Source organism: Strongylocentrotus purpuratus, unplaced genomic scaffold (genome assembly GCF_000002235.5).
Source record: "Strongylocentrotus purpuratus isolate Spur 01 unplaced genomic scaffold, Spur_5.0 spur5_scaffold_8, whole genome shotgun sequence".
Classification (NCBI taxonomy): domain Eukaryota; kingdom Metazoa; phylum Echinodermata; class Echinoidea; order Camarodonta; family Strongylocentrotidae; genus Strongylocentrotus; species Strongylocentrotus purpuratus.
The window spans coordinates 14,975,558-14,996,530 of NW_022145614.1; the positions used below are offsets into that span (position 1 = coordinate 14,975,558).

General features: G+C 39.4%; 1 protein-coding gene across 1 annotated transcript; it reads left to right on the forward strand.

Moving 5' to 3' along the window:
* The first annotated feature begins 8,218 nt into the window (after positions 1–8,218).
* On the forward strand, positions 8,219–15,666 carry LOC574587 (glyoxylate/hydroxypyruvate reductase B). Its single transcript, XM_774903.4, has 6 exons — positions 8,219–8,244; positions 12,009–12,246; positions 12,524–12,680; positions 13,673–13,859; positions 14,137–14,315; positions 15,322–15,666. Exons 2-6 carry the CDS (start codon positions 12,013–12,015, stop codon positions 15,546–15,548), a joined length of 984 nt encoding a protein of 327 aa, XP_779996.2. The 5' UTR covers positions 8,219–8,244; positions 12,009–12,012; the 3' UTR covers positions 15,549–15,666.
* Positions 15,667–20,973: the final 5,307 nt, after the last annotated feature.

Here is a 20,973-nt window from a genome sequence, read left to right on the forward strand (position 1 = left end):
TTTACTTCTCTTATCTTTCTGAATCTTCCGATGGTATACATCCTTTTGTTAACGGTATTTGAACTCTTTTCTCATAATACTTATGGTAACCCAGTTCTGATGAAGAAAATAGCAACATTGTTACGTGTAATATATTATAATTTTATTATACCATACAATGTCACGTATGTAAATATATAAAGCAATAGAAATAAGGGATAGTTTTTAACATAATTTGTTGACTATTCATCTGTTACAGTAATACTTGATATATTATGCAGTTTCTTCTTTTTAAAATGATCATGCGGAATACTACAAAATAACATATATATATATATTTTGTTTGGATTAAATAAATTTTTGTTTCTCCGTATAATTTCTTTTATAGAACAGACATGAATGTATAAAGATTAAAAAAAAATTAACAATTCGAAATTAAAGTATAATGAATTTTGAAAGAAGTGTATTCAAGAGGTAGTATGCAAATAGAGAACTTATACTTGTTTTTCTCTACGCATCTTTTTACGAATTCTTCATTTGGATAAAATCACATTTATCAAATGCTCTTCAACATTTTACTCCGTGATTTTAACTGATTACTTAATTTTGACGGTTTGTCAGAGGAATTTTATCGCATTTTTTGGCCTGATATAGGGAACCTTCTTTTGGACTCCTTCAATGCCTCCTTTGAGAAGGGTGAATTGTCCACCACACAGAAACAGGGTGTAATAACGGTAATACAAAAAGAAGATAAAAACCCTTTATATATTCGCAATTACAGACCAATTACCCTCCTTAATGTGGATTATAAACTTTTGTCTAAAGTGTTGGCGGAAAAAAATAAAGAATGTATTGGAAGAGGTGATACATGTAGATCAAGTTGGATTTTTGCCTGGTAAGAATATAGGAGAAGCGGTGAGAATTATTGACGATGTCATATTTTACACACAGGTATACAAGGTACAGGGTTTTCTAGTAACAATTGATTTCGAGAAAGCTTTTGACACTGTCTCACACTCATATATGAATTTCTTACTGAAAAAATATGGTTTCGGCCCATATTTTTGTAGATGGATAGAAGTATTGTACAAAAATGTAGTTAGCTGTGTCATGAATGGGAGCTTTTCCATAGGCTATTTTGAAATAGGCAGGGGAGTAAGACAAGGAGATCCCTTAAGTCCATATTTATTCTTGTTAATCATAGAAACATTAGCAGTGGTTAATCGCAATGAACAAAAATTAAAAGGTATTTTGATAAGCAATATACAGACGAAGATAGTAATGTATGCGGACGACTGTTCAATTTTTTGAAAGACACAGAAGACATGAAAATCTTAGAAAAAATATTAGATTCCTTCTCTCAGGTATCTGGATTAAAAATTAATAGGGACAAAACACAAATTATGAAGCTTGGTTCTTCTGGTCACAGTAATGAAAATTTGACCGGTATAACATAAGGTAAGATGGTTTCTGTGGTAAAAGTTCTTGGAATATACTTTTCCTGGGATATTAATGTTAAAGAAGAAATGAATTACAAGGAAATGAGCAAAATAAAAAGATTGTTAGGGTGGTGGAAGCAACGGGATTTAACACTTTTTGGGAAAATTCAATTAGTTAAAGTTTTTGCAATCTCTAAATTACTTTATGTGTCTTCTATAATTTCGGTACCACCAAGTGTTTTCAAGGAAGTTGAAAAGAGATGTTTCAATTTTATATGGAATGGACATGATAAGATAAAAAGGAATATTTTATATTTGAACTATGATAAAGGGGGTTTGAAAATGTTGAATTTCAAGTACATGATCTATGCACAGCGTGTAGTGTGGATTAAGAAACTGCTTGGTGGCAATAATGACATGAAATGGAAACAATTTTTCGAATATAATATTCAGAACGGTAGGAGTAATGAGGATTAATGCCCCACAAAAGGGCACTAATATAGCACATCGACACGGTTTTGATCCTGGGGCCTCACAGTTACGAGGCCATTGCTTTGTCACTGAACCACGACTGTACGCAGCGGGGGCTCGGGTAGGGGGCAGTTTCCATTAATTAAAAAAAACCCAGAAAATGCGATAAATTTTCAATAATTTATTGCATTTAGCCCCGGTGCCTAACATAAACAAAAATTATGTGTGCCCATGCTTTGAGCCATAATGCATGGCCGTCCAGAGAATTTTGTTTATGTTGGGAACCGGGGTAAAATGCAATAAATTATTGAAAATGTATTGCATTTCCTGTGTTTTTTTTATTTATGGAAACTGCCCCCTACCCTAGCCTCCGCTGCGTACAGTCATGGTTCAGTGACAAAACAATGGCCTCGTAACTGTGAGGCCCCAGGATCAAAACCGTGTCGATGTGCTATATTAGTGCCCTTTTGTGGGGCATTAATCCTCATTACTGTCATTTATGACTTGAGAGCGTAGGTCCCCTAGTTGATAAGCATAGTAGCATACACATGCTTTAGCAGTTTCGCAAAACACACATTGGCAAGTTATCATTCAATAAAATCTGAGAATGTATACTATTATCTATATCTATTATTTTTAAATAATTTTTAAAATAATTCCATAAATTGGGGTAAAACTAAAATATTCCACCTTTATGAGCGACAGTGTATTTGAAATATTTGAAATTTACCGGGAACACCGGTAAATTTTTGATTATTCAATTTCTCGAAAGCAGGAGTGTTTTAGGGGCTAAATTTGTTAGTGCTTATAATACATCCACAGGGGCATCCAAATATATCAACATTTTATAGAATTATTATCAATCAAATTTTCAAAATTTCCTAAAACTTTGCATTACCTTTTTCTAGTCGTGGTAAATATTGCGGGGTATATGGCGGGCCAAGCATGCCACTATCCGTACAACTATACAACTATACGTCTATCCAACCGGCCAATCAGAACGCAGAAAACTGTACATCTATACAACTACATCAGTGGCGGATTCAGGGGGCACAGGGGTCACGTGCCTCCAGTAAAAATAAAGGGGGAAAGGGGGAAGGGGGAAGGGGAAAAGAAAAAGGGAGAAAAGGAGAAAAAGGATGGCGAAAGAAAAAGGAGGGGGAAAAACAAAGAAAAACGAAGAGATGAAAAAGAAGAAGAAAAGAGGGAGGAAAGAAAAGGGAAGAAGAGAAAACGGAGGGGGGAAAGAAGAAAGGGGAAAAGAGAGAGAGAGAGGAGAGGAAAGGTAGAAAAAGGGAAAGACGGAGAAGAGAAAGGGGGAAAAGGAGAATAATGAGAAGGGAAACAACAGAAAAGGGGATGATATTATAAGAAAGGTTTTTTCCGGGAAAGGGGCGAGGGGGGTGGCACGCAATTTTACAGTGTGCATAAAATGGGTTCCCTCTTGCCAGGCGTATAGCCCCCCCTCCCCCCCAAGAAAAAAAAAGCACAAGAAGAACAAACAAAAAAGAGATGGAAAAAGGGGGAGGGGAGAATTTTTGTGAGTTAAAGGAGAAAGGAAAAAATTAAAGAGAATTTAACAACGATAGAAGAGAGGTGCGAGAGCATGAGGAATTGCATTTCTTTTAAAGGAATAATGGGATAACAACCAGGGGCGTTGCTAAAGGGGGTGTGGGGTGCGGCACCCCCCCCCCCCCCCCCCACCTGTCAGGATATTGTCGGTAAAATTGCGCTGCTGTCGGGAAAATAAGAAAAGGGGGAGGGGGAAATGAGAGGGAAAGGGAAAGAAACGAAAAAAAGAAATGGAAAAGAAAGGAAACGAAAGGAAAGAAAGGAAAGAGAAGAGAAGACGTGGGGGAGGGGTAGCTGTATATGCAAAGAACATCTAAATGCAAAATTGATCAATAATATTCACATTCCCGACGATGTTGAAGGATTGTGGGTCAATCTTCGTCCCCATAGACTACCAAGACGTATCTGCAGAGTTGTCGTCGGAGTTTTTTTATTACCCCCCCCCCCCCCCCGAACAGTCCGATTGCAGAAACACTAGTTGACCACAGTAGCTCAACTATTGATGTTCTACTCACTGAGCAACCGAACTCTGGCATTGTCGTCCTCAGAGATTTTAAATAGGTTGGATCTCAGTGGTATTGTTTCTAACACTGAGTAACAATTTGGTGCAAGTTGTTAATGAGCCTACGCGAAATGATGCAATATTGGACAAAATAATTACAAATTTGTCCCGTGAATATAAGGTTCCTGAGATTAGTGCACCACTCGGACTAGGTGACCATTATATTGTTCTCTACACATCCCTTGCGCATGTGCCTATGCGAAAGAAGACATAGAAGCGTATAGTTCGCCCAATGACTGATAGCAAAATAAGGGAATACCGGGAACTTGGATACTCAATTATGATTGGTCAGAAGTTTTCTCTCCCAAAGAAGTGGCTGAAAAGTGCACGGCGTTCTACGACACTATCCATCAGTCGATGGATACTTATTTCCAAACTCGTACTAGCAAAATGCACCCAACTTATAAATTGTGGATCCCCCATTACCTTAAAGGCCTTATCAAGAAACGCCAAAAAGCCTTTCGTGACAACAAACAATGTTTATGGAGACAACTACGAAACAAAATCCAGCGTGAAATTAAGAATGCCAAGGCAACGTATTACGTTGATCGTGTACAACGTTTGAAAACTACCAATCCAAGCGAATGGTTCTGACAAATTCGTGTGATGTCAGGTAAATAAACGTCGGTCTCAATCTGTGCGCCGAATTTAGATCCTTCAGACCACGAAGGAATCGCAAATGCCATCTGCGAGAAGTTTTCCTCAGTTGCAGCCGATCTTGACCCAGTTGACAGAGAACGCTTGCCAGCTTACCTACGTACATCACAACCTCTTCGACATGTCACGCCATGGGAAGTCTTCATGGAATTGAGCAAAGTCAAAGTCAGGAAAGCATGCAGCCCAGATGGTATCTCGTCGCGGTTTATCAAACTATTTGCATATGAACTTACTAAATTTGACTCGTATCATTAATGCATCCTACTACCAGCTGTCTTTTCCGCCAATGTGGAAGCGAGCGCATGTTACGCCTCTTCCAAAAACGACACCTAGCTGCTCACGTGGACAGTATTCGACCAATTGCCCTGACGGACACCTTTGCAAAGGTGGCAGAGCACTTTGTCGCTAGTTCTCAAATCAATGATGTCAAGGTTAGATCCTACTCGGTATGATAATTTAAAGGCAGGCTTTATACTTCAGCCAGAAGGGATTAGACCACACATCGAGCCAGCGAGGTCACTGTGACAGGTGGCTATCTCATTAAAGCAGCTCTCATTCAACATAAGAAAAAGAGGATCATGGGGGACCAACAGGCACCGATTGGGGAAGTTTTCTATATAGAGGTAGCAAGTAGCTGCAAGTAGGACAGTGTGCCTTTAAAAGGTATTTCTACCAGTCGCTACTTGATCGACATTCTTTACACGGTTCACAGTCATGCTGATAAGGGTAGCTCAGCCTCCACGATCCTCATCGCCGATTTCTCTAAATCTTTGGATCGGGTGGATCATACCGTAGCGATCAATAAACATGGGTGTCAAAGGCGGTCACGTTGCATTGATTGAGAATTTCCTCTCGGAGCGCCATCAACGAGTGAAATACAAAGGGGTTCTGTCCGATTGGCGTTTGACTTCAGCAGGTGTACCCCAGGGCACCAAATTAGGCCCGGTTGTGTTCATGGCCTTGGTTAATGATGCAGTAGTCAATGTGAACAGTATACCTGGTGGCAATGATATATGTATAAATCATTTCAAATATGTTGATGATCTCTTTTTCGTCGAAACGCGCCCTGCTAGATCACAATCAACCCTGAACTAACTCAACTACAGGAATGGTCAGCCACCAATAACATGCGTTTGAATTTGCAGAAGTGTTCAACAATGGACGTCTACTTTTGTAGGAATCAGGCATGTCCGACGGTGCTTACTCTCCGATACATTAACACTACTTGGAGTTTTATCCAGTCGGATTTGAAATGGAATACGCATGTTCGAGTATATGGTCAAACGTGCAAATAGTCGTCTGTATGTTCTTCGCACCTTGAAACATCACAGTCTTTCAGTTCAGGGCCTTATTGTTGTTTATACCAGTTTCATTAGACCAGTTGTCGAATATGCTGTACCTGTGTGGTCAGGAGGTCTTACAAAGCAAGAAGTCAAAATCATGGAACAGGTACAAAAGCGTGCCCTTAGAATCATCCTTGGTGCAGAATATTATTCGTACAAGAGTGCATTACTCCAGTCAAAACCAATGTCCCTCGAAGATAGACGGGTGAAAAACTCTGTCTCTCGTTCGCAAAATCCATGCAACTGTCCTCATGCAAACTGCATCACCTTCTACCAAAAAGTAGGCCTTGTAACTATCAGACTAGAAACGCAATAGCCACTGTAGAGTTACGATGTCGAACTACAAGATTTAGAAACAGCCCTGTGCCTTCTTTGATTCGGCATCTTAACACTAATAGGATCGATTATAAAGAATTGTTTTTTGTAGGTGTTGTTTAAAAAAAAAAAAAAATCCATCAATATTATCTATTGAGAAGCAATATCACAATATAAAAAAATAAATAATTTATGAATGCACTATTTATTCAATCTTTTTTTCTAATTGTTTTCTAGAGTGATTATAAAATGTTAATTTTTATCAATATGTTTGCAAATCCGAATACCATATTTTTTATTTTCTCTGATAATGACAATTAACAATGAATTGGTCTCATACTTTTAATTGAAATTACAAATCAGCCGAGATGTTTATAACAGTATTTGAATATATTTATGTGAAGGTAGTGTAATCTATTTTATCATGATAAATAAATGCATTTATTTTTATTTGTGTTCCCCTACTCTTCTCCCCCTCTTTTTCCCTCTAAACCATCCTCCTTTTTTAACTTATTCCTTTCATCATTATCTCTGTTCATGTTAGAACAGCTTCTGTCTCCTTGTATTCCTACATCCCAGTTGCAGTTTTCCCACCCTCCCTCCCTCTCTCTCTCTCTCTCTTTCCTCTCTCTCTTTCTCTCTTCCTTTTTCTCTCTCTCTTTCTCTATCCCATTTCTTTTCTGTTTCATCCATCCTGACTGTACTTTTTATCAATGAATAATAGTTTGATTGTAATGTTACCATGTTCTACATTGTGCATGTCAGCATCATATTCATTTAAAACAAAAATTGAAACCTTGCCAACATCACAACATTTATGCAATAGAGAGAAAAGGGTTTAAGTACTTCCTATTATAGGGCATTTGCAAACCAGAACAAAAATTCAAGTCCTGATCAGCTAAATCGAAAACGGATATTGTATACACTAGATATTGAGTCAGGTCTGACTTTGGATCCGACCCTCAGTTCTTCGACGGTGAAAATCAAAGGGTAGAATAGCTGGTGCATATGCTCGTACATTATGCATTGTGAGTGAATTGCTTACAGTTGTCTTCCTGTGTAGTAGTTTGCTATCAAGGTTGAATTTCCCTTTGAAGCTTCCATTGGGTATAGGCACCGCTCACCTGGCGAATTGGTAATGGAGCTCTCACACTCTGCCGTGTAGGCCTACCGTCCACCTGCCGGGCTATTAAAAAACAACAGAGTCCAGAACGTTGGGTTTTGAGCGAACTTGTCCCCGGCCGCAAACAAAAAAAAATCATAAAATTAATCTTTTCACCGTTTCGTTGCCATCTTCTGACCGTTCTCACCGGGCGCATACCGGGTGTTGAACGTGCTTCTACCGTCTTCACCGCCCAGATTGACTTTTGTTGAAAATTTTGGCCGTTTCCATACCGGGCCCATACCGGGTCTCGAACGTGTGCACCGGGTTTGTAGCAGCCACCTACCAGTCACTTAGCGTCCCCTCACCGCTCGGAGCGTCCTGTGAGCGAGTCCCCGGACTACTGACGTCATGACACTACTGCCATAAATACCCCGATTTGAACGGCAACGGTCAGTCCGCTCTCCATTTTCCATCACCGTTCTGTAACGGGTTATGAGCGTGTTGTGAACGTGTTCATACAGTGTGACCGTTTTCATAAGGTATTCATACCGTCCTCATACCGTTCAACACCATCCTCTTGTCGCTTACTTGCGGCCGGTGCCAGCCGGCCAAAGTTTTGAACATGCCCAAAACTTTCGCCGGGTCCCACCGGGTGTAAATAAGCGCCAACGCCCTATTAACGTGTTGCCCGCTTTGATAACGAACCACCGTGTGCCCTCGCCGTTCTCCACCGTCCGCAGACATTTTCGCGCACGGTGGCACACGGTAGGCCTACACGGCAGAGTGTGAGAGTCACTTAAGGTATGTCTCAGTTGTTTTGTGCATTATTTCTCTTGTTGTTAACCACCGTGTTTCTTGGTCTGATTTTCATTTTAAAGCTCCTCATCTGGTACATTTCTTTGTTCATCTATAGCCTACATTTAAAATCAATTGTAGAAACTAGAATTTTATAGTGTAATTTTACCAGCGAACGAACAGTGAAGAAAATGTACATTCAATAACGCAAGCCATAATGTCCTACCTAGTAACAAGTAATGTAGGCAATTTGAATTCTTACTATTGAGATACGTCCCACAGACGTATGCATTAAATTTGATAACATTACTATTGTGTGTGAAACTCCGTTGAATTATCTGTGCTAGAATTTAGACTATAGGTCTGGAGACGCGAACAATGGGGACTTTTAGATTTGCACGAAGACAATGTGGATTGCTACGGTCGACGTCCCTTTAATGCACTGCCTTGAATGGACGTCACACGTATCAGGCCACGCAAATCTAAAAGTCCGTAGTATCACGAGTGAGCGATTCGTGTTTATTCAACAATGCATGTATGATATGTATCAAACAAAGTCCAAGTACACATTTAATACACAAACGTTCGAATTCACTTGTACTAGGTACCGTTTGATCCCGTAGAATTAACCCTATTTCTACAGCATGTTATAGTATAGCCACACAAACACACAACACTGGCCACGGCATGTTCGTATTCAATGGCTGGGGGTGCTGTAGAAATAGGGTTAAAGGCCCACTGCACTACTTGTAGCTACTTGCGCCCTCTATATAACAAACCATGCCTAATCGGTGACCATTGGTCCCTCATGATCCTCTTTTTCTTATGTTAACTGAAAGCTGAGTTGATGAGATAACCACCTGTCCAGTGACCTTGCAGGGCAGTCTAATCCCTCCTGTAAACCATGGCAGATACGCTTTAAAAGGGAATTCAATCATATTTAATTCAATTCAATTCAATGATAGCTCTATGTTAACAATGCATTATAGTCGTATTCTGAATCGTGCATGTTACAATATAATTTCTCACACATCTTTGCATATCGAATTGCATCATCAGAAATGAAGAAAGGACTTTTACAAATAATAGTTTTCTTATTTTCGTCGACCCCTCCCCTTACTACTTATATTTTGGTATTGGTACTGAAGGCCTTTTCTTTACTACGGCATATCAAAAACAATCTGTGGATTTTATACCTTCTTCTCTGTATCAGTATTACTGTTATTTAAAAACATTATGCCTTTGTTAATATTTGGGTATTTTGTAATAATGCGAAAACGTCAATTGAATTGGACTAAAATGGTCTGGAAACATCTCCTCGAACGATATAATCCAGATAATGGTTTAACCTACTTGCTGAGTTTCCAAAGGTATGCCTATAGACGAGTTCTGGTCATGCGATTGCATTGTGAAAGAAACGTTGTGGATCGATCAGAAAAGGTTGATCATCTAGCCTATACGTATTAGTGTGTACTGCAAGGTTCTTGACTCACCAGAATGATAAGAAATTGGTAAAGTCTTGGTAAAGTTACAAGCACTGTACACCGAAAGATTGATATGGGACTACGCGATATAAATCCCGTCCGGATGGATATGGTAATTTGCCAAAATATCAATTAGTAGGCAGTTTCCCTGCAAAATTTGTATCACGTATTAGTCAAAACATATTTTTTCACATGATTGGTAATATTAAGAGCTATTATATATCTCACTTAAGAAATCCAGCCATCTGATTGGTCGAAATTACAGTCGTGATTTTAGCCATTCCCGTAAAGAAACAAAAAATGCCAAAACCATTTATTAGCTCGAGAGTAAAATCCCGGCAAAATTCCAGTTACCGTGAAAAATAATAAAATCTTGCTACGATACCCACTGGTTTACGTGTTAAAATGTTCTTTGAGCGAGCGCGGACATTACACAGTGCTTTTTGTGTGCGATTCCAAACTGATCAAAAATTTCGGTAATTTTCGGACGGTGATAAATGAGGCAGTTTATCAGATTTTCCGTAAAGAAAAAAACCAATCTTTACTCGATAAAAGGATAAGGTCAGAATTTTTGGTAGATATCGACTGCTTTAATACTCGAGGACTGGCTGTTTCTATACTTGCTCTCGGGAAATTTGCTTCCCTTGAGCGTATAAAAACAGGCAGTCCTCTCGTAGCAGTCGATATCTCTATACCTTTTCATTTTTTGAGAGGGGGGGGGGGGCGTTTCCAAAACTGGTCTATACCTTTAAACCAATTTGCGCGTTTCTGGTATGTCTAGTTTTATACATCGTTTTTATGTGACAAAAGGTTTGACTTCCGGAAAACGGCATTTCCTTTTGTGTGATTAGGCCAAGATGACCTGTACATAGACCATTACGATTCAAGTATAACGGAGGATAACTAAGGGTTAGTGGGTTATCTGGGCAGAATAGTCCCAGGGTGAGCATTGATATTTCCCTCATTTCAGACATATGGATTTGAACGTATAATTATGTAGTACAGCTATGTGAAAAAATTAACTGCCACACCTTTTTACATAAACATACGTTTTAAGACGACACAAGATGTTGTCAAGTAGAAACCATGTAGATTTCTGAGCAATAGCAGTGGCGTATCCCGTTTCCAAATTGTAGGGGGTACCGGCATCATTTGAGGTCATTACCACTGGTTAGGGGGGGGGGGGTAGGCCGTAGGACAGGGTCATAATTTTTCCACGCTTCTCTTCCAACCCTCTTCCCCGTCTCTCTTCCTTAGTTTACGTTTCTTTTGTCTTCGATTGAGGGTGCGCGGGGTGCGTATAATTATTCCCGTGCCCTCGTAGCTATACACCACGGAGGATGGGAGGGTTTGGGGGTGACATGAGAAAATAATGTCGACAAATCCTTCGAGAAAAGCACAACACAATGTAAAACAGACCCCTCTCTGCTTTTTTTTTTTAGCAATTCTTCTAAAATGCACAAACTTAAGTGGGACTTCTCCATGTTTCAAAGATCATTCTATGAATATCATTTTGATCTTTCGTACTGTGTCAATAACAAGGTTGAAGTTATACCATAGGCGCCGGAAGTTGGGGGAGGGGAGGGGGCGCTTGCCCCCCCCCCCCCACCCCAACCAAAAAAGTGGGGGTGGGGTCGGGGGGGAAATTATCTGACCGTATTAAAATACCTAAAACCTCTGAACTTCTGGGGGCGCTTCCCCCTAGACCCCCCCCCGCCAATTAGTGACCTGCCAGTGTCACAAATAAGGTATCTAAAGTATGCTTCAAAGTGACCATAATGTATATGCCTAAAACCCCTGATCTTCCGGGCTCAGCCCCTGGACCCCAAGCCAATTTACGCTCCACTCGCTTTGCTCGCTACGCTCTACCTACATGTGAAATGTAAGAGTGGTGGTGATGCAGATTTTTCTTCTGCCCCACCCCTCCCCCAAACGTTTTTGCTCATTATGCCACTGCCCCTGGAAGGTGAGCCCCCTGGATTGTTTGCCTCCCCCCAATTCCAAACTGCTTCCGGCGCGCCTGAGTTATACGATTAAGTGTCGGGTGATGACCGCAGAGCAATTGTCACCAGAGCGAGTGTCGTCAAACCAAAAAGATCGTAATTAAAGACTTTCATGGAATCAACTCAAGGGCTATTGACTGAGTCATTGTCATTATACATCCCGTTCGGATGAGGTCCTTATATCGCCCGCTAATTTATTAAAAGGCGAACAACGAGTACTCTATTGGAATTGACTTGGGTCAAATTCTCGAAAGTATTTACGATCATACCAACCCTTTTCTAGAACAATGGCGTGTAACTCCGAGAGGAAACCTGCTTGGGTGTTGGTGACGATTCCGAAGGCATTCGATACCAGTCTCAAATTGACAGAAGCTGTGTATGAGATGTATCACGTGATACATTGGGAGGAGTTCAGCTCGGCAGTGGACCAGTATGCGGCTAAGATGGATGTCGTGCTGGTGACAACCTTCGGCATGCCAAAGCTATCCCCTGGACTGCTGGATCGGATGGTCAATTTAAAGGTAACATTACCCATTCAGCTTCAAGGCTGGTATTATACTAATACAGATAAATTGTTTTGAAATTATACTGATTTCACTATGATAATCGATACAGTGCAATGCAATACAACATAGCTACTCATACAGTTCAAGTGTAGACAAAACAAATCTTAAATTTCTTCGGGGGAGTGGGGGGGGGGGGAGAATAAGCCCCTGATTACCCCGAAAAACTCCCTATATTTATTACATATTTATTTTGCTTTGTCGGCTCTTTCCTTTATGACGTACCTGTATTCAGGCTGTTGTCACTCCGTCGAGTGGTACGGATCACCTTGACCTTGCCCTGCTCCGGAAGTACAACATCAAGGTTTATAGTGCGGGAGGTGTGAACAATGATGCATGTGCTGATATGGTCTTCAATATGCTACTCTCTGTTGCAAGGAGAAATCCAGAAGGTAGGTCACGGACACTCCAGTAGACATACAGCCCAATTGACCGACGGCCCATGGGTCTGTCGGCCAAACACACCAACATCCACGTACACTGAAAACCCATGAAAACGTCGGCCAAACAGATCAACATCCATATAAACCGAAAGTCCGAAGGTACTGACAATGTCGAGCTTTTGAATTTTCTCAAAAGTTGATAGAAGGCCCACAAGACCGATATATTGGTCCCGGGGCCTCCTTTCAAATCATCGATTCAAATCAAGGCCTACGTTTTCTGAATTATTCAATTATTCCTGCTGCTAAATTAAACATGGCAGCAGAACTAAACTTCCACATTACAAAGATGTTGGCCCGCGTTCCACTGCAATTTAAATCTCGACGCTGGGTTTAGGGTTTTGTTCAAAATCAGTTTTACAAAGGAATTTAGTCTGAGGTCTTAGTTGTCCTTTAAACCCAGAGTCGGGTTTTACTGAATTATTAGAATACGGACCCATGCTACTTTCTTTTTCATTCTCGGAGTTGTTTGTTCGCTTTTCTTTTACTTGTGACTAGCTATTAGTATACAAATAGTGCACTGTTGCCAGTGTGTTTTAGAAGACGGGTCGGCAATACTTTCTTACAATATAGTCTAGATCTAGAGTATATATAGATATTAGATCTAGATCTAACTAGATCTAGGTCTAGGTCTAGAATATTCTAGATGTAGATCTAGATATTGACAATTATGGACAAATTAATTTTGGCTGAATTACGCGAAAGCGATATCGGCAGGTAGCGAGCTTGTTTTATCAATTTTTGATGGGAGATGTTTTGCACGATGGGAAAAACTAATACACGCCCACGTGTTGTCAATTGACCAATCGGATTGCTTACATTCTAGAACCCGTCTTGGTTTCTCAGATTGTAGGCTATACCTATAGACTGAAGTCATCAACAATATACGATATTATCATGATCACTAATAATTATACATTAATACGTTTTTTTGAATTATTCAGTTATCCAGCTAACTCACCGCTTCGCTGCTCAATCAAAAGCACTGGTGGAACAGACAGTGCAAGTCCTAGGCCATGAAGTGACCGGTTCTACCCTCGGCATCGTAGGAATGGGAGGCATCGGTTACGAGGTCGCACGGAGGGCTGTAGGATTTAAGATGAAAATCCTATACTACAGTCGCAGTAGAAGGTAATGCAGTTATAATTAGACTAAACTTAATGAAATAACATTAAATTGTGTAAATCTCTGGAAGGGACTGATGACTCTTGCCTTAACTTTCTGGTCTAGAGTTCTGTGAGCGAGCACAATTCTGGCAGTTTAATACAATGATAACTGATTTAGTCTTACACTAAAATATACTCGATGCAGACCCATACAACCTAACTAATGGAAAGGCACCCCCAAAATGCGAGAACCGTTTTTATGTGCATGTTCTACCCTTGAAAAACTTTATGTTGTTTTCTAGGCCTGCAGCCGAAGAAGACGAAGTAAAGGCCATCTACTGTTCCTCGCTGGATGAACTGCTACCTCATGTGGACTTCCTGGTGCTCTCTCTTCCTCTAACAGAAGAAACACGTCATATCATGGGAAGACACCAGTTCAACAAAATGAAATCAAATGCAATCGTCATTAATGTCGCTAGAGGTAGTTAAAACGTTACCGTTCGTCACCAGTCTGTCGTTATGTCATGGTTACTTAGAACGATGTGATTTCTTTAAAAGACAACTTCTCTTGAAGAAGAACCACTTCCAGAAGATAAAATCATTTTTTCAATTGTTGTTTATATTATGGTTACTGTGGAAGAGTCTGACAGTTCTTTGGTAAAATCACGACACATCATGAGGGAGGGGGCAAAACAAAAAAAATCTTCATTTACTATTACGTGAGGTAGGTTATCAATATTATAAATGTTCTAACATTCATTTTTCGGATGCATTGGGATAGTTGAGTTCTGTTGCAGAGGGCGCTACACAATTTTTTTTTGTGAGATAACGAAAAACTGAGTGTCCAATTTGAAAAAACATACAATTTAATGAAGAAAAAAAAAATCATCTTTGTTTGATCAAAATCGGTTCAGAGACGGCTGAAATATCCATAAATATAACCATTTCTAATATTTATTTGTGTACCACCACAAATATTAGATAATTTGAAAAAGCCGTTGAGAAAACGAAATAGCGCCTTTTACGTTGTATTTCAGCCAATGCCGATGTTGGCTTTTTCGATTGGCTTTTTCGTGTTGGTTATATTACGATCAACCAGCCGGCCCATGTATTGTTATTTTTAATTAATTAATTAATTAAAGGTCACCGTATTTTTATGACAGTGGAGCTGAATTGGTATGATCGTATTGGCTAAATTTCACACATTTTGGGGTCTAAAATTTCCTTCATAGCAATTTTAGGTCCTAAAAGGGCACTAGAAACGTCATAGATAGGAATAAGAGCAATAACCAGGCATTTTGAAGGCATTTGCGGTCTGAAGCAGAACTCATCTATCCCTATAAGTAAAAACATTAATATGTATAGCATCATTCAATTTCGATTTCATCAATCCTTATCTTTTTGAAAGTAACTCTCACAATGCACTGTGCGACAAGCACCCTCCTAATTTAAAATGTCGGTTATTTTTCACTTTTACCGGAATTTAGGCGAGTTAGTCGACCACGATGACCTCACAGACGCACTTCGGAGCGGTACCATCGCCGGAGCAGCCCTCGACCTTACCGTACCCTACCCGTTGCCTTTAGGGCATCCACTGCTGAAGATGCCCAATGTCTTCATCACTCCGCATTGCAGTGCTTTTACGGTGGACTTGGGCAAAAGAATGATTCAAACAATAATGGACAATCTTTCATTAGCACTCTCCAAAGTTTAAGCCTCGTGATATTTCGTTTAACTAAAATCAAAGGCATCGTTTTATATCTGGATGCACGGCCCTACGTGTTATCATGGTGTAATATTGAAGCCCTAACAACATTGCGCTTCAAAATGATGAAAAAGTGCCTTAAAAAAGTAAAAATCTTTGAGTGACCGGTTTTACCATACACGTTTTCCCCAATAGACTGTAGTGTTATGAAAACCGTTAGGAAAACGCAAAATTTGATTTTGATTTCCGATCATAATTATCTTGATAATTAGACAGGCGATCGGCTTGTAAAAGTCATGGGGTTCCTGACTGACATAACGGTTTATACTTATCATTGCAGCATGAGCTAAGTCCAGGATTTTTTTCAGAATTTGAGACAAAGTTACCCAATCCCTTTAAGAAATGGAGCACAACCATTTTCAAACGTGTTTGTTTTATAATGTATTGATGATGTTATCATTCTTAAATTCAGAATAAGAAATTAAATTAAAACATTTTGCCGGCCCTTCGTTCTCATACAAAGAGGTGCACTCACAGACATATTTTGCATCCTTTCGTTGGACGACCAATATGATACGGATTGGGTCAATGTTTTAAACTACGCCAACGTTAATGCTAAATATTTCAAATGTTCTGTACCTAGACAAAACGAGAAAAAATGAATACAAAACTATTAAAGAAAGATGATGAAGAAAGATACTAACAGCATGAAACAGACGACGATAACGTGTTTCATGATTCTGTTTAGAAATGAGCGACAGCGCCATCACTAGACAAGAACTTTCACAATGAGAATAGCAGAGAACAAGAAAGAGAGGGTATAACTAGGGGCCTACAAAACGTGCGATCAGGGACATGTAAAGTATCCCTGTTGAAGTAGTTACTCAAGTGTTTTTTGTATAAATTTCACTGATAATCATTACAGTAGTACGGTACACCTAGAGCCATCTATAAGCAGAGTTTTGTCTAACAGCATGAGAAATTTACAGTTAACGACTGAACTATTCATACCCCATGTGTAAATATGATGATTTTTTTCTTCTTCGTTAATTAAGAATGAAAGGTCGACTGGTTAAGTACTATTGTTGAATCCGTTAAGATGTAAGCTTAATTTGTCACATTCTCAAGATACGTAAATCAGGACAGTTCAATTTTCCACATACTTAAACATTTACAGAACTTGCTAAGGGGATGAATTATTTAGTTTTTAACTGTAATAGCAATATGGACACTGGTCATACTGATCGAGTTCTTTTTTTGTTCGTCGTGAGATGGCATTGGTGTAGACCTAATAGGATTCGTGTTGCACATGATGTTGTATCCAAAATCCTTTTTATATTATAATAATGGTATTAATAATAAAAGCGGTATTAACAATAAATCATTATATACACGTAAAAGAGCAGTTTCAACGCTATGATAAGATCTATATGCAGATTGCATTTAACTGCACAGATTGTTTGATGATAGATAGCCCTGAATTTGGGAAGGACAAGCACGTTCAATTGTTTTAGCAAGAAACTTAAAGTTGGCAACAGGCCAATAATTTTTCTAAATTTCACAATCGACGTTTGGTTTCTTCAAAAGATTGTTGTGCCGATTTCAAAACATTAGGAAATTGAGCACTTTGAATAGATATGTTTATAATTTTCGTGATGACTGCTAAAAGCTCATCTAAACATTTCACAAGCAGCCATGTCGGCATTGGATCTAGCCTACATGCAGATGATGGAGATTTCATTATGATAACTCTGACATTATTCTCTGAAACTGGTGAAATTTCAGAAAATGAAGAATTGCATGAATCAAGCATGGATATAGCAACGTTCGTTTTTGATACTTCGATTTTTTTTTTCTCGGTAAAAAAAGTCTGAAAAATGTTTAGCAAGTGAAAGATCAGAATCGAGTTAGGAAGAAATCAAGAGTGTGTCCACCTTTGTGGGTAGCTCCATTAACATATTGAGTTAGTCCAGTGGAGGTTATGAGAAAGCATGTGTTGTATTGTTTCGAGCTTGTCGAAAACATTAGTTTATCTATGTAAATGTTCGAAAACATTAGTTTATCTATGTAAAATATTAGTTTGTTTTAAAATCTGAATAATATACAGGATATAATTATACTTTTGTAAAGGTATACTAGTATTGTATTTGATACCTCTGTGCAGTACCCGTCTATTAGGAAACTTTCATGTAGGCTACATACAACTCAAGAGAGAATGAGTAAAAGGAAATTCTATCATTTCTGTCCATTAATGACTTCTTAATCACATCATATCACTTTTGCATCGAACTAACAGGGGTGTCACAAAATAGCGGAAGTAAAATGGCCCTCAGATTTCAACTTTGCCATAAATTTGAAGAAAAGAAATGTTTTTAGATTTGTTAACAATGCGGTTTCCAAAATCAGGCGATTTTTTAAAATTTATTTTGTTGCTATTTTCCAGAAAGCCTCTAAACAAATCAAAGCCCATCCCTCGACTGACGTCCCTGCGGATTACTTGAAAACGATTTTAATTCCTTGGTCTTCCCTGAACATATTGCATATCCGCCACATGAGGGCGTCTACTTATATATTCAGCCAGAGCCATTGATGGGTAGAGTTTGGCCAACCCGGTTCCAGTTGGGCACAATGTGCTTTGTTGGGTAAGTATAAACAAAAGAATATACGCCACGTTTTCACCAACTATAACCAAGTTTGGCCAAACTCTGTGTATAGATGACTTTGAGTTCAGCCAGAGCCTTCTATACGATTCGATTTTGTTTTAAAGCTACTCCAGGGCCCCGTTTTACAAAGAGTTGATATCAATCTCAAATTATTTGCGATAAATATGAATCGCAACTATACATAAGAGATAGGAGAATGCAAACTTGCGATCGAATGAAGGACTTGAGATTGATTTGAATCGATCGCAACTCTTTGTAAGACGGGGCCCAGAACTTCCTCTGAAAAGAAAGAAAAAAGAAAAAAGAAAACTTGATAAAGGAGGAGGAGGCCGATGGACGAAGAAAACTAGATGTTGATCTTGAATGTATGATAATCAGACGTAACGATTAAAAAACGAGATTTTCTTGAAACTACCTCTCTTGTTCGTCCATACGTTATATGTCGACTGAGAATAAAATGCCAGATGAGTCATGATAGTAATATTAAACCGTTTCAATTACAAACCTTTAAATTAATATAGGAAGATTTATCGTTTCCAGGTGCCCTTTTTGTCTTAAAATTGGAATGGGGAAACACAAAATAAAATATTGGGGTGGGGGGGGTGGGGAGGAGGGTGAAGCCTTCAATGTACTTGATGATTATCAGATTGGTTTGAACATGTGATCACGCAGCCAATCTTTCCCTTTCGACATTGCCTTTCAACGCATTATAATGACAATTATAGGGTATAGGCCCTACGATAAAGGTTTGAGTGGTGTTAGGCAACAGGTGGAAGGACAGTATCGGTCTTGTATTTCGAGTCTCTTATGTTACTGATTCATTCATGATCAATATGTACCTTCAAAATATATGATCATATATACTTCATTTCAGCTCCCCCCCCCCCCCATTCAGAATATATTTCTACATGTACATCAAATAGATTCCAAACCTATTCGTAGTTTTGATTCCTGATTGATAAACAGAGATTGATAAAACACAATCACGCGTGGTTTTTATTTTGTGGGCATGGTATAAGAAAATCAATGCAAGATCGATGACAATTCGGCTATATCAATACAACCAATTATCGTTGTTTAAAATCAGCATACACAGAGCCCCATTAATTATTCTCAATTCCAGTGTAGCATAAGGTTTTAAAATTTCATATGGAACATCGATTTGTTTGTCTACTATTAACCATCAAGCGCAAGGCAGACTTAATGAGAATCAAGGAACAGTATTAGCTATTTTTGCTGCAAGACAGTATGATCGAGTGTAATTATAGCGCAACTAAATTTATCACATCCATTACTTGCCATAAAAAGAATTTTTTTAAGGTATTTATAGAATTGGCTTTCAATTTTTAGCCACAAAGCATAATTTTGCCAGCAATCAACAATGAAGACTAAATAGTACAACCATTGGTGTATTTCTATGAATGCATATATACAATATTGCAATTCTGTCACTTCTATTTAAGTTAGATAAAACACCACCAATTGATAGAGGTTTATTTTCTTTTGAGGTCTAGTGGTAAAGTAAGTCACGACTCCCAGCCGTGGAAACTTTGGCATGATACTAAATCTACATTTGCCACTCTCAACCCAGGTGAAGTAAATATGCAATTAACCCCCTTCCGAAAATATACATGTATATGCATTTTTTCCCATTTTGTTTTAACACCACAGTCACACCCAACAAGATCACGGGGGGGGGGGGGTGTTTCAAAAAGATTAAGATCGACTTTAAGTTTGACTTAACTATGGCATGCCATTGATCGCTCTACCAATTATGAACTTGAGATTAAAAAAATCCTTAATAATGCATTATCATAAAGTTAAATTCTGTAGATATTGGGACCATGATTTGTAGGTCCCTCGAGAGACCAATGCCATAGTTAAGTCTATTACTTAAAGTCGATCTTAGTCTTTATGAAAGACCCCCTGAACCACTACAGACCCAATACAATATATAACGCATTACCCCGAATGGCGAAGAGTCTTTCGGTTTGGAATGGGTGTGGGGTCAGTTTGGCGGCTCGACTGAAGTATAAGAAAAGTTCTCCAAATTTTAGAATCATCTGTCATGTGCCTCTACTTCCCCTGCAAAGTATCCCTCTGTACATGTTTCTAATTTTCTACACATTTCTTCCTAAAATTCCTATATTCCTGATTTTATCAATCCCTGCCCCCTCCCCCTCCAGACTAATGCACATCAAATGTTTCTTCATGGAGTGAACAAAAATCTGATCCAACAAGCAACAGTACCCCCATCCCCTCCATCAGCGCCGAAGGATGGCCTCCCGCCCCCCCCCCTCAACTCAGTGTTATTTAGGGTACGCATATGCATGTTCCCTCCTTTCGAAAACACCCCAAAGTCCGGTGTGTAAAGTCAATACGGGCTGGATTTTTGTGTACTACGAGCCGGACTTTGGTGCGTGAAAAGTACCCCTTTACCGGACATTTTGGTAACACGCATAGTATCCCTCCGTTCACAGAGTGGGGGGGGGGGGGGGGGGGGGGGGGGGGGGGATGGCCTATGGTTACGACACTCCAGAACATCAAGCAGAGGCGTAGCGTTGATATAGGGCACTTGTGTCGTGGGGGGGGGGGGGGCTCTATTCTACGTGGATGGACAGCTAGAGAACTTACGAAATATCAGCAGAATATCCCATCATCCAAGTAACCCTAATCCATAAATCTACATTCTATACTGATGTGTGATAGGAGAAGTTGCAGATAAGAAAGCCATCGAATGAGGAGTGGGAGGGGAGGGGGAAGGGTTCCGA